Source organism: Haliaeetus albicilla, chromosome 6, assembly GCF_947461875.1.
Source record: "Haliaeetus albicilla chromosome 6, bHalAlb1.1, whole genome shotgun sequence".
NCBI classification, from domain to species: Eukaryota; Metazoa; Chordata; class Aves; order Accipitriformes; family Accipitridae; genus Haliaeetus; species Haliaeetus albicilla.
The window spans coordinates 13,899,850-13,913,433 of record NC_091488.1 but is presented as its reverse complement, the minus strand read 5'-3'; the positions used below and the strand labels follow the sequence as shown (position 1 = coordinate 13,913,433).

Below are 13,584 nucleotides of genomic sequence, written 5' to 3'. Positions count from 1 at the left end.
ACTGGAGTTAGTCAACCATTTAATAAACTAATTTTTCTCTTCTTCACAGACTAAATATGACAGTCAATATGAATATTAGTCAGCTGTGATATATCTCTACATCTTCATAATCTGGTTACCTGAGCATTTTGGTAGGATGCTGCACTGAGCTTTGATTATGAAATCTCCTAGTATATCTCTGGTTTCTTCGTAGTTTTTCATTCTGTTTCTGACCGTTTTTGAAATCTGAAACAATTCTTCTTATTTTCTCTTCAAATAGTGCTGACAATCTCAAGGTCATACTATAAATCTGAAAGGAAGTGGCTTATATATTAAGAACAGAACGTTTCATCCAAGAGTAACATTTCTAAAATTAAAAACTGTACAGAAAAGAAATAGAAAAAGCATGGCACACAATCCTATGTAACACTAGATAAACAAGAAATGAACACATGAAATATTTTTGTCACACTTTTCCCCACTATCTAACCAGAAGCTTTATCAAAAGTACTGATAAACAAACTAATTCCAAAATAATACCTCATTTCATTAAGACAAACATAAACCCCCCAATGTTAACAGCTACCTTTGACTTTTTGTTTGGAGTATAAGATTTTGCATTACTAAATATTAGTCTTATATCTTTGCACAGTTCCATTGGAGTGTCATAATTTCCAGCTTCCAGAGTTTCTTTCACTGTACCAAAGTCCATTGGAGTGTCTATAATATGTCTGTAATCCTAGATAAAACATATGAAAAGAAGATTTAAGAAGGTGTAAAGGAAAAACAACACTTTTAAGTTTTATTTCTATAATTTAAGGGTAGCTAAGGTGACCACAGATTATCTTAACCGCCAGCTGAAAACAGAAGCCCCTACCACAGCAGACAGCAATGCTTTTGCTCAGACTAGCTGATTTAAAGTCTCCACTAAATTATCCCATACAAACTCTTGCTCATTTTCAAGGTCATCTTCAGAATTTCTGAAGGATCATGAATTGATACAATGTCACATGCTTGCACATGCAGATTTCCAGTTTCAATTCTCCTGAGTTTCCTCAATAAAAACTACCCAGTAACAGGCAAGTCAATGTTTTTATTGTTAATCAAAATGAGAAATGAGACTGCTGTAACGTGTCATGTAATCCTTTCCCTGATGCATTTTACTATAAGAAACAAACTGATCTGTTTTTAAAAAAAAAAAAAAAAAAAAAAAATCAAAACACCTCTATCTTTCTCTCCTGTTAGTAAGTTTTAGAGAACCTCAAGATGTTTTTAAAACCTGAAGCAAGACACAAACTCAAGATGTAAAGCCCATAGGAAAACAGCTGCACACTCTTTTAAGAAGTTTTTTTCCTTGAAAATTTGTTGGGTTTTTAGACAAAAAGAGACCAAAGACTTAGCAAGAATACCATGAACAGCTAAGAGAAAGAGAAGGAACAAATCAGGTTCATAGCTGAGGCTCAGTAAACAGGTTTTGTAGATTGTCCCTCAAGAAACTCGTTTTAATTAAGAGCATACAGATTTATCTAAAATTATTTCCCTATAAGGGCCAGTAAGAAAGCAAGCAAAAAAAGATTGCTGAGTGGTTTCAAACCATATTTAAGGTATGAGGGTATCTGTAGACACCACCACTGCTCTACTGTTGTGTTCCGTGTCAATATTTTGATGGATGTTATCTTGATGCAGTAGAGCACGCAGCTCATCATTCTAAGCACAGAGAAATGCAAATTTCTTTCAATGGTTTGGGACCAAAGCCATAAAGAGAATAAATAGCTCCAAGAGCAATGTGTAGATCTTATTAGGGTACCAAATGCTAAGAGAAAAAAAATAAATTATATCTTATAAGGTTAATAAAGAACAACTTACAGGATACTGATCCAAATCAACCGGCTGCCTGAAAGGTTCAGAATCTTCACACTGGAAAATTAAATTCACCACTTCCATACACTGCTTCTTCCAACAGTTTTCATCATAGCCACTTTTCACACTTTTTCCTTTTTTTAAGCCCCGTCCCTTGGAAAAAAGTTAGAAAAAAGCATTACTGAAATATAGCAAGAACATAAACCTGATAATCTGTCTGGAATTATTTTTGTAGTAGAAAAATGCACTTCCGAACATATTGTTTTATAACAAAAAGGGCACTATACTACTAGCAGACTTTTTCATAATCTTTATTAATAAACTCTGACAAATTATACAATTTTCTTTTACTAGCTTTCAAGCGTCTTTTTAAAACTAAATAACCAAGGCACACAAAAATATACCTCCTGATACCAAATTATTCTCAAAAGATTTGAATAATACCCATGACTCAAAACACTTTTTTCCAAGCATCTCAGCTGAATAATGCTTTTATTTCAGCATCATACAAATAACTGAACACTGTTACACTGAACAGCACTGGTATCAAAGTTGCATGCAAGATTTTCCTAGATAACTATACAGAACGAGTGCAGAAGCATTAAAAGAGCAAAGTCCTATTCAAGCAAAGCTTTTAATTCCTTAATACCATTAGAAAAATTCTGTTCTATGATTGTTATAAAACCAAGTATCACTCCCACAGAACTTCAATGCAGTCTGTTAACCAATTTTCCTGCCAGACCTGATTTGGGTATATATGGTAAAGATTAGCCAACTCACTTTTCTTCTTCTATATGATGTTCTTGGAAGACATTTTTCATCAGCCTGCACAAAATAAAAAAATCATCTTAAAAATTATGTATGAAAAAATAGGTAATGGGTGCTCAAAGTGTCATTAGATTTGATACTGTGGTAAAAATAGATTTTTATTCTAATTTCTCTAAGACAGAACACGAGCATATCAAAAAAATATAACACAGCACTTGAGAGACCTGGAAGGCAAGATCGTAGATACCACCACTGAAGATTCCCAACTCCAACTCTTGTCCTTAATACAAAGGAAAAAACACCACCAGAAATTGCAATGAGAAGATACCCATCAGCTTTGAACGTCAATGACTAAAGATTATCAGTAATTCAATTCACTGATAATAAATGTCGTAAAACTTTTTGATTTTTGCTTGTCCTGAGTTTAGGAAAAGACGTGATCAAGTTACTTTGGGTAAAAAGAAAAACCTTATAATGTGGCAGTACTAAGGTGATGCTGAAGTAGCAAGATAAAGAAGTAAAATGACTCATTTATTCCCTATATATTAACCTGCAAGGGAGAGCAGCTGCTTTGCAACTTTATGAAGTCTTGTTAATAAATGCCAAATTAGAAATCAAAATGTGAAAGAGACATCAGTTTGGGCAGTTTTAGGTACACTATTAATAAACACACAGCACTGCAGATAGCATTCACTGCCTAACAACAGTCCATATTTACCTCTATCAGATATAAGATAAACACACTTTATTAAATTCTCAGTGAGGCATGCATATCTGATGCATGATTCATATTGTGGTATACAGAGAAACTGAGAGCCAAAGCATCACTGCAATAGTTATACAACTTGTCAGCTTTTAGCATTTATGACTATATGAATGACAATTTTGACCTTAGAAATAACCAGATGCATATAATTATGAAAGAGAGCTATTTGTGTACTCTTGAAATACTTATTATTAACATGCTTCAGAAATACAGTGCCACGCAGAAAACAGAAGAATTGTTCTAGTTGATGGCACACAGTCATAGTATAAAATGTGTATTTGTTATACTTCTTAACAAATATTGACAACTCAGAATTATTTTTATAAAGCATCTCCTCACATCATTTCCCCATTCATAATATATTCCATGTTCATATTAGCTATGTAAATGTATAAATATATACAAACATCTCTATAAAGTAATTGAGCAATTTTACCAAAAGTATTTGAAGGATGGTGGTATTTTCTTACAACCATGCATTATTGGAATTATCCACAAAAAAAGCTTACCAGATCAGCATCAAGACAATCTTGTTCATCATCTGTTGTGCTACATAGTTCAAAAATGTTTGTACAGTCCTGATCACTGTAATGCAATTAGATCTCTGTTACTGGAATAGCAAAAACATAGCTATAATTTCCTAGATTAAACCCAACCACAACCAAAAGCTACACACAAACTGGAAGACAGGAACTAAGAATTAAATTAAATATAAAACCCACAAGACTATTATAATATTAACAAAGTAACATTATGTCTGAAAAACTGCCATACTGTGCATTTCAGAAGTGAGGGGAGGAGGGTGAAATTAGCATTAGGGATTTGAAAGGGGCCTTCATGCCTGATCTACCTGCAGGAAGACTGCCTACACTAACTTCTTTCAAAAATAAACCTCTCAGCTGAACTAAGTCCAATAAGCTGCAACAGGAACTTCTAGACATGTGCTAGACAGAACACAGAACTTACTTTATAGGTTGAGCTACTTTCGTGTCAAGTGGCATTTTGAAACTATAAATACCAGTGAATGCTACTAAGGGAAAACTACTAAGGGAAAAAGTTAAAATGTCTCTACACTGAAGATTTAACTACTTCTCCGGTTAAGATAGTACTCAAAAAGAATTATACAACTGTCCCGCAATGTATTGAAAAATAGTAAGAAATCAAAAGAAGCAGGATTCACAACAAAGGGATTTTAAGATGCTTATACTCTCCCACCATTGAAGAGCACGAGTATTCAAGCACTATTTAGATTAAAACACCACTTACTTGATAAACTTTAAGAGCTGGGTAGTGATCTTTTTTGCAGCTCTAGCAATAGCACTCCCAGGTTCATTGAAGGTCCTAGCATTGCTTTCAATATATCTTACTTCCCAAACCAATGCAGAGATTCTCCTTAAAATTAAAAAAAATTGCACCTTTAATACCAAGCTGAAAGCTTAAAAACTGCAAGAATTACATCTTAGTAATTTTCTGTCCACATTAAGATAGATATCCTTTTTTTTAAGTCTCCTTAGTCTCAGTCTCAAACTTTTCATTCACATGGAAAACTAAAGTATGCGTGTATGTATATGTATACACACACAGACAGACACACACTCAAGGAAGCAAAACCAACAATGCACACTTTGCTCACTCATTTTCCAACTCATTATTGATAATCGATCTTTAGAAAGTCTGCGAAATTCCAGCACACTTTAGTTTCACTCTTAAAATTCAGTTAATACATCTAGCCAAGTATGTACTAGCATTTGTTATCACTAAATTATAAAATATCAGCAAAGTAATACTGAGGATTGTGGATTCCCTGGATTCTTTAAAAATGCATGCATTTTTTTAAAAAGTTGACAATTGACCTTATTCAAAAGGAAGGGGAAAAAAGTACTATTTAACCGCCACTGTAAATTATAACATTTATTCTGGAAACATCAGAAGTTGCTTGTCACAAAGCCCTGTCAAATGGAACACAAGTTGTGGAGTATCTTAGTAATTCTTAACTAATAAACACAAGGCATAAGCAATTAAAAAAGAGAGTGACAAGAAGCTTTCCATCTAATTACATTTTTAAAGATGTCTCAGCTCTGATGTTCTTTTCTGTCTTCCCTCAAATACTTCGCTTTGAGGCCAGCTGACCAGTCAAAGCAGTGCCCTCTAAGACGACAGATTTGTAGAAACTGATACAAATTAAAATTGTGACTTGATAGAAACAAGTTAGCACAACTACATAATTTCATTTTTATCATGCATTTTTCCAATTCCTTATAATTGTGAAGCAGAGATACCCCAAGTTTGCAGCTCGTCACTGTCCTGGTTTCAGCAGGGATAGAGTTAGTTTTCTTTCTAGTAACTGGTGTAGTGTTGTTTTGGATTTAGTATGAGAAGAATGTTGATAACACACTGATATTTTCAGTTGTTGCTAAGTAGTGTTCAGACTAAGTCAAGGATTTTTCAGCTTCTCATGTCCAGCCAGCAAGAAGGCTGGAGGGGCACAGCCAGGACAGCTGACCCAAACTGGCCAAAGGGGTATCCCATACCATGTGACCTCATGCCCATTATATAAACTGGGGGGAGTTGGCCTGGGGGGGGCGATCACTGCTTGGGAACTAACTGGATGTTGGTCGGACAGTGGTGAGCAATTGCATTGTGCCATCACTTGTGTATTCCAATTCTATTATTATTATTATTGTCATTTTATTATTGTTATTATTATCATTATTTCTTTTTCCTTTCTGTTCTATTAAACTGTTCTCAACTCAACCTACTAGTTTTACTCCCCCTGCCCCCCAATTCTCTCCCCCATCCCACTGGGTGGGGGGTGAGTGAATGAGCAGCTGCATGGTGCTTAGTTGCTGGCTGGGGTTAAACCATGACAGTCACCTACAGAATTTCAAACTATTTCCCAAGACATTATCTCAGTCTTAAGTAGGAGGAAAACAACTATTAACATCTCTTCACTTTATTTACAGACACACTGAATGCAAGTCCAGAAGAAGATGACCCTTAAATTTCTTTTAGAGCTATGGATACCCAGCACATCCAGCAAATCAGAACTATATCATCACTACGCTTTAATTTCTTCCCTCTTTCTCTGCCATAAGTTTTTATAATTTAAAATGCTGGTGGTAATATTTAACATTTCACTGCTGTGTTTAAGCCCATTTCTGAAAGTAATAAGCACTTAAGAGCTCAACCCTCTTCAAGTTCAAAGTAACTGAAGTACAGCACTTCAAAATCTGAATTAAGTCTTCAGCACTGAAGTAACTTCAATTTTTTTTAATATTCACTAATTTCAAATAGCAGATTTCTCAAAGAAAGAATGTCAGTGTTTACTGTAACTCTGAACAATATAGGTTGAAATCAATTTCCTTAAGAACTAAGAAACTTAATGAAAATGAATATAACGTTGCAGTTATCAAGCGTCAAGCCCTGCTACAAAACACTAGTAATGCTGATTCAGGTACTGGATTATTGGTTTTCAGAATGCTTGTAAAAAGAATTGCTCTTCTTACTAAAAAAAGTTTAGAACTTCTCACAATGTACAAAGTCAAGGCCATGTTCTCCCTTGTTTCTACTGCTAGTACTAACCTGTAAAATCGGTTAGCCAGTCTTGTCCGAATAGTGTTCAGGTCTGTTGGATAAGCAATCACAGTACAGTACTTGGGATATGTACACAGGTCAACTGGACCAGCAAAAGCTGCTGAAATGTCTGTTAAGAAACAGCAAGATTAAACAAACTATTTCAACACTTGTATGCCTATGACAATTGAGCCAGGTGTTCAATAGCTAAATATAATTATCCTTGATAAAATCCATGATGTATAAAAATACAAAAGTCTCAGTACAAACAGAAAGAACTGCACATAAAAATGTATGGGCATTTACAGTACTTTATCACAGGGAATTTTTAAATGATGCTATGGATATTCCAGGGAGCTGTTTATAAATGTAATGTTAGGAGAAAACTACCTGAAGCTTAGGTTACATGCTCACCAAGAGTCAGAAGCTGATCAATACCACTGATAATCCGTTCACATGCTTCATCACGAGATCTCATTCCCCACTCCCCTTCTTGGGGTTTGTATAGGAGCTTCTCCACCTCTTCAAAAGTCACAGAAACACTAGCTCCTAATTCTTCAGGCTGATCAACTGAAGAGTGATAGCAAATAGGAAAGGGTAAGAAGTGAGAACACAACAAGATGGATTGTTAAGTACTCATGCTTATTAAATACTCATATGCTCATAACTGACAAAAAAATTCTTGCCTTAAAGTGGAATTTGATGCTAAGACTATTGGGAAAAGTAGTACACAAAATGCATACAACAGCAAAGATATTCTTTAATCGCCTTTTCTGCAGTTCTGAATTTCCAGAAGACTCTTTCCTCTCTTCATCTAAGCACTAGACATAGAAGAGGACTTAAACTCAGAAGAGTTGTTTATATGCTTTTATTTTAAATGCATGCCCTAAACTTCACAGGATCATTTTAAGGAGTCAATTTGTGTCCCGAACCTTTAAACATGAGCAAGATAGGCAATATACTTTGTGACATCCTTCCTGGTATTAGTAACTGTGATCTTTTGGCCATTTTTAAAAAAATAGTTATTTTTAACGTGGCAGATTAATTGTTTCAAAGCAATAAGAACTAGTAGAAATATAAAGCTGTGATGTATGGTTCTGTAGAAAGAGTCAGGCTTCCAAAGACTAATGCAATCTGGCCAATGCAGAATGATTGAGTAGATAATGTATTATCCCTGGATATCTTTCCCCCTCAAGTCCACAGATTGTTTTTAGTACATCTGCAGTTTCTGCACTTACGTTGTTTTTTAAAAGCTAAGTTCCTTATTTGAGCACTTGAAAAGGAACAAGCATGTGAAGGTTCCTGATCAGGCACCGTGGGTAGGCAAGATCGCTTCTTTGTATTGATTAGGACAACTAGAATTAGCAGAGAAATTACTTTTTTTTCAGCAGAAAAATTCAACAGTATGAAGCATGTAGGCTTAATTAGCGTCTGAGAATCTGTCCATTAAAAATGAAAGCAGGAAAGAGGATAGGGTCCTTCGCAGTGTTAAAATGCCTGTAATCCATGAATATGTTGCATACAAATTCTAAAATACATTTCAGCTACAACTACTATAGAGGAAAAAAACCAAGCTTTAGTGGGGGATCTTCTAGGTTTACAAAAAGAACTATTTTTTCTTTCAGCTGAACAGGGTTAGTCTTAATAACCCAAAGTCATTTCTAGTTCTCTGTTCATTATTGCATTGATGGAGCCCTAACGGTATTTTTTATCCACTGAAATAGTATTAAAGATGAAGCAGTTCTTCAAGAAAAAAATGGATAAAATACAAAAAGGTGCTAGGAAAAGCTGAATGAGCAGAGGCAACTCACTAGATGCTCCTTCTAACTCATCTTTGACCTGAAACAAATTCTGCAACCAAACTTCCTGAAGACAACACTAAGAGAAAGCTACAGGTAGTGCTTCTACACTTATATAGGGTTGTGTCAAGAAGAACTCAACATGGTATCTGGTACTCCACTGCATAAGCACTCAAGAGGGATTTTCTTCTGCAGGAGTAACAACTAAAGCAGAATGACAGACTAAAACAAACAAAACTGTCCTTCTCAACAAGCATGTAAAGATCTTTGCTTTTTGTTCTTTGCAGCACCCTGGCACATGTGACATAGAAGACTTGTCATAACTCCCAGCATGTTTTTTATATATAGTATGACCACATGGTCTAACCTTCAGGAGTAAATGGGTCACAGAAAGCTGAACCCCCAGAAGGAGGGTTGCAGTGCTTACAGTACAGGTACAGACAGTTAATAGATACAACAGCCAGTCCACACCAATAGTGGTTTAGTAAGCAGGCTGTTCAAAACTGAATGTTCAGGTCCATATGCACCAGCTTTTCCTGGTCTTGGCTGCATTGTCCCTGACAAGAAAAGAGTTTGACATCTGATACTGTATCTTGATAATCATGACACAAAACTTATGCTTGCGGGATACAAAAGGTAACAAATTAAAGTTGTGACCTGCTAGTTAGTCCAACTTCAGTGCTGTTCTTCTCCCATACATCTATCTTAGTAAACTGAATGAAGAAGAAATATTTTGAGAGAAGAGTGGCAAATGCGAGGTACAATTTCAATTTGATCTGTCATTCAACTGAGGAAAGGAAAAGAAAGCAAAGGAGAAGGGGTTTAACCCCTGTTTTATACTGTATTGTTAACATAATAATGTTTTCTATAAATGCACAAAACCTTTCTATAAGAGCTTTACTTCCCTACAGAGTGCCATTTTCTGCCTGGCACTCTGTAGAAAGTAGAAGCATAGAAAGAAACATAGAAAATAAGGAGTTCCAGACTGTGTTTAGACAATTTTTGTTCTTCCTCTCGCCTAGTAGCTGCTGTGGTACTTATCCTTGACCTGTTCAGAGGATGTTCTTCTCAATTCTTTGCCCTTGACCACAAAAGACACACTAGCTTATAGCTTTTTTTTTTTTTTGTATGTCCTTTCCCAGTTTTCCTATGGTAAAGTCATAGCTCCACAGATCAATCAAACCTTTAGCTCTTGACATGGCAAAGTAACAACTTATTAAAGAAATAAGTTAAATTTTTCCTCTGATATAACGAGCAAATGACGACTTACACATGTAACACTATCCAGATTTAAATTAGCTTCTATAAGATGTCTCTGTCATTATATTGCCAGTGTAGCAATTCCAAGAATTCTAGTTCCTTTATGCTATCAAACTTAAGTGGTTGAGAACACTACTCTATTTCAATCCATAGGAGGAAGAAGTGGTAACTAATACACTGATATAAACAGCAACTTAAACCATAGTATACAGCATTCAGAAGAAATTGATACAATTTGTCCTGTTAACAAAATAAATCCTGACTTAAGTTCACATGTAAGGCTTGTGAGCCTTTAACAATAACATGACTGTCTCGTAGTGACATATATGGGAAGCATTAACCAGTTCACAATGAATAAGAAAAACTTCCGTATGTTAGGAGGAGACAGATGTTGGTGATGAGAAAATGGAATGTTTCAGCTAAATCTGTGTATATAAAACCAAAATCCTGCTGATTACTTGTTTTCTAGAAACTAAAACGTACAAAGATTTCAATTCACATTTTGATTTCAGACTGTTTTGCAGAATTTGTCATCACAAGATGACTGAAGCAGCCAGCTAACGCTTTGAAGATTAGACAGTCAGGTGGCTACTGAGAACACCCATGTGTGTACAATATACTAGTATTAAGAAAAAGATCTAGCGTAAGCCTTTCTGGTGTCTGGGAAACAAGCTAACTCCTAGCAAAGGTTATTAAGAAAATCAGTATCTTTTTAACAGCTTGTTCAGTAACCACTCTCACTATTTCACAAACTTTCCTCCCTCCACCCAGCTGGTACTGACATGCACTGGAAAACTGAATTGAATAAGACAAACTAGGAATCCAACTGTTTCATTTACAGCTAATTTGGATTTGACCAGCAAACTTTATAAATTGCTGGTCTTAAACCACATGCAGTAAGGATTTGCTGACTGGAAATTATTTTATACATATTCTTCCCCTATCCCCCTCTACTATAATGTATTACAACAAACTAGTTTTTTGAAACTTGAGATGTTTTTGAAACTTGACATTTGGAGGTAGCAGGTTTTATTGCATAAGCCAGAGGTACACATTTAAAGTATTTCCTTCAAAATTGCTCTGGAAGATGCAAAGGGAAAAAATATAGGTATATTCAAGGTGTTTCATCAAATCTGAAGCAAGACTGTCTTTAAGAACTTCCTTGCTTAAATGCACACAGACACCCTGCTGACATCCTCTGTAATTTAAAGGGTTAACCATTACCATATCAGTTCCACCTGTTAAGTAGACATGCACAATGGATACTGTACTCGGATGACTTAGTGGCAAGAGTCAGAAGAAAGATACGAATCATCTAAGGTCCACTACCTGCATGAAACAAAGGAACTGGAAAGAGGGAGAAGCACATCAAACTGTTTTATTAAGGGAGTTTCCACCTACCATTATCAGGAACTGGTTCCATGTCCCACGGGCTAAGCTTTTCGATTTCACCGTTGTCCCATCTGATTCACCCAGTTAAAAAAAAAAAAACCAGTTAAGAATTTAAAGTTATCTTGACTCAGAAGTATTCCCTTCAAGCATATTTAAATCACAGCTATTTTTAGGTATTAATAAAATATACTGTATAAACATGCATATAAACAAAAGCATTAGCTAGCAATCAGCTGTCACAGTGCAAAAAGGAAACACTCTTCATAATGAATTTCAAATTAAAATTGTGCTCCTGACTTTGGCTATATGCAACTTACCCAATATAAAAATCAATTTTACAAAGCCTGTATCAAGAAGTTGCAGAAGAAAAATAAGCCATACACTTGGAGAAATGAGATAACAACATCAAGGGGAAGATACAAGAAAAAACACACAGGAGAGAGGATTTTTTTGCTAACCACAACAGTAGTTGTCCAAGTCCATGGAATGTCTCAGAGAAAGGAAGAACAATAAGTAAGGTATTTGGTATATTAACATTTCATTTTATAAGGCATACCACATTAAGACAAAGAAAAGGGTAAGTATAAAATGAAGAAACTAAAATTAGGTAAGGACCAAGAGGAAGCAAAGGCAAACACAGTTGATATTGATAGGGTATCTGTATATTCACTCTAATACTTAACTATTAGGTATAAGTATAATTTTGAGATCTCTCCAAATCCTATCACATTTGGGCAGATTTTTACATGTTTTTAACAACACAAAAAATACCAAAGAATTTTGGTATTTCAAAGATAAGAAATGCCCAACTGGATCAGCTGAACGCCCTACTCCTCCAGCTAGACCAGTAATTTGTGTCTTTGAAACTATTATTGGGAGATGCTATTTACGGAGACCATATGATCCTGGTACAAGTCCACTCTACTCGTACTTCCAGCATTCATGATCATTGTATTCCTCCAGGCATGTTTGTGAATACATCCCAAGCTATTTCCTTTAGTATCTGTTTATTTTTGTCTAATACCTTTTTGAACCTGCTAATACTGTTTCCACAGCCTCCTGTGTAAATGTACTTCCACAGTTCACTACCCCCAATGTTAAAAAAAAAACAAAAATCAAACCAAACTCTTTTAAACAACCCCCCCTACAGATTTCAACATACACCTCTAGTTCTATCATCACAGAATCTGGTGAATAATAATTCTCTGTTCATCTTGCCTATCACCTTTATGATTTTGTGAATTATGAACACACCCTTTCACCCTTCTCTTCCATCTGAAGAGTCACTTTTTTTTTTAGTCTTAACCCACAAAGCATCTGGTACATATTCTTAATCATTTTAGTTGCCCTTCTTTGCACCTTTCCCAAAGTCATTACATCTTCCTTTAGATGCTGAGACCCAAAATGCATCAAGTCATCAGCACACCACAGTGCTAGAAAGCAGTGAGCAATACTGTTTTGCCCTTGATATCCTTTCTGATGGTGACCAACACCTTACTGGTTTTTGTAGCTGCCACTGCACACACCACTGACGTTTTAAGAACTGTCAATGACTACCTCAAGATTTCTGTCTTCAGCTGAATCTACTAATGGGCTCAATGCCACATAGGCATAAATAAGACCATTGTTCCCTCAGATGTCCTACCTAACATACGTTTGCACTGAAAATTATCTGGCACTTTTTTACCCAGTCAGTTTTATGACATCCTTCTGAAAGTCCTCACCTTAAGGATGGTATTTGACTACTACCTGAAATGACTTGCCATATTTATAGAGCTTGGATATTTCATTGTGCATGCCCTCCAAGAGGCTTAGAAGGACACTAAGTAAAGCTGGTCCCAGCACCAGTTCCTGGGGGAGCCCGCTATTCCAGCCTGAAATATGATTGTTAAGAACCACTCTTCTGCACCCTATCCTTTAACCAATTTTCAACACACAGAAGTATTTGCTCCAATCCTATGTCATCTTAGTTTCTTTAACATTTCTTGGAAGAAAAATCCCTTCAAGGGCTTCTTGAAAAAAATCCAAATATATGCTCTCCACTGTCCACTTTATTCATACACTTACTAACAAAGTCATAGAACTTCAAAAGGGGCAGAGCTTCCCTGTACAGATGCAGTGCTGGCTCTTTCCTTAAGCTGGGTTTATCATTATGCTCAATAGTATTATTCTTTATTATAGGCACGT

At 35.6% G+C, this 13,584-nt stretch overlaps 1 protein-coding gene across 2 annotated transcripts in view; it reads right to left on the bottom strand.

The window, feature by feature from the left end:
• The window catches only part of BRWD1 (bromodomain and WD repeat domain containing 1), a 65,945-nt gene that overhangs the window by 15,432 nt on the left and 36,929 nt on the right, over positions 1-13,584 (bottom strand). For both annotated transcript variants that reach the window (XM_069785093.1, XM_069785094.1), the window contains exons 29-37: positions 11,407-11,468; positions 7,361-7,516; positions 6,956-7,076; positions 4,640-4,765; positions 3,883-3,958; positions 2,620-2,664; positions 1,846-1,992; positions 566-718; positions 120-289 (exon numbers count right to left, since the gene is read on the bottom strand). In XM_069785093.1, coding sequence (XP_069641194.1) covers positions 120-289; positions 566-718; positions 1,846-1,992; positions 2,620-2,664; positions 3,883-3,958; positions 4,640-4,765; positions 6,956-7,076; positions 7,361-7,516; positions 11,407-11,468 — 1,056 coding nt within the window. The remainder of the gene's footprint in view (positions 1-119; positions 290-565; positions 719-1,845; positions 1,993-2,619; positions 2,665-3,882; positions 3,959-4,639; positions 4,766-6,955; positions 7,077-7,360; positions 7,517-11,406; positions 11,469-13,584) is intronic.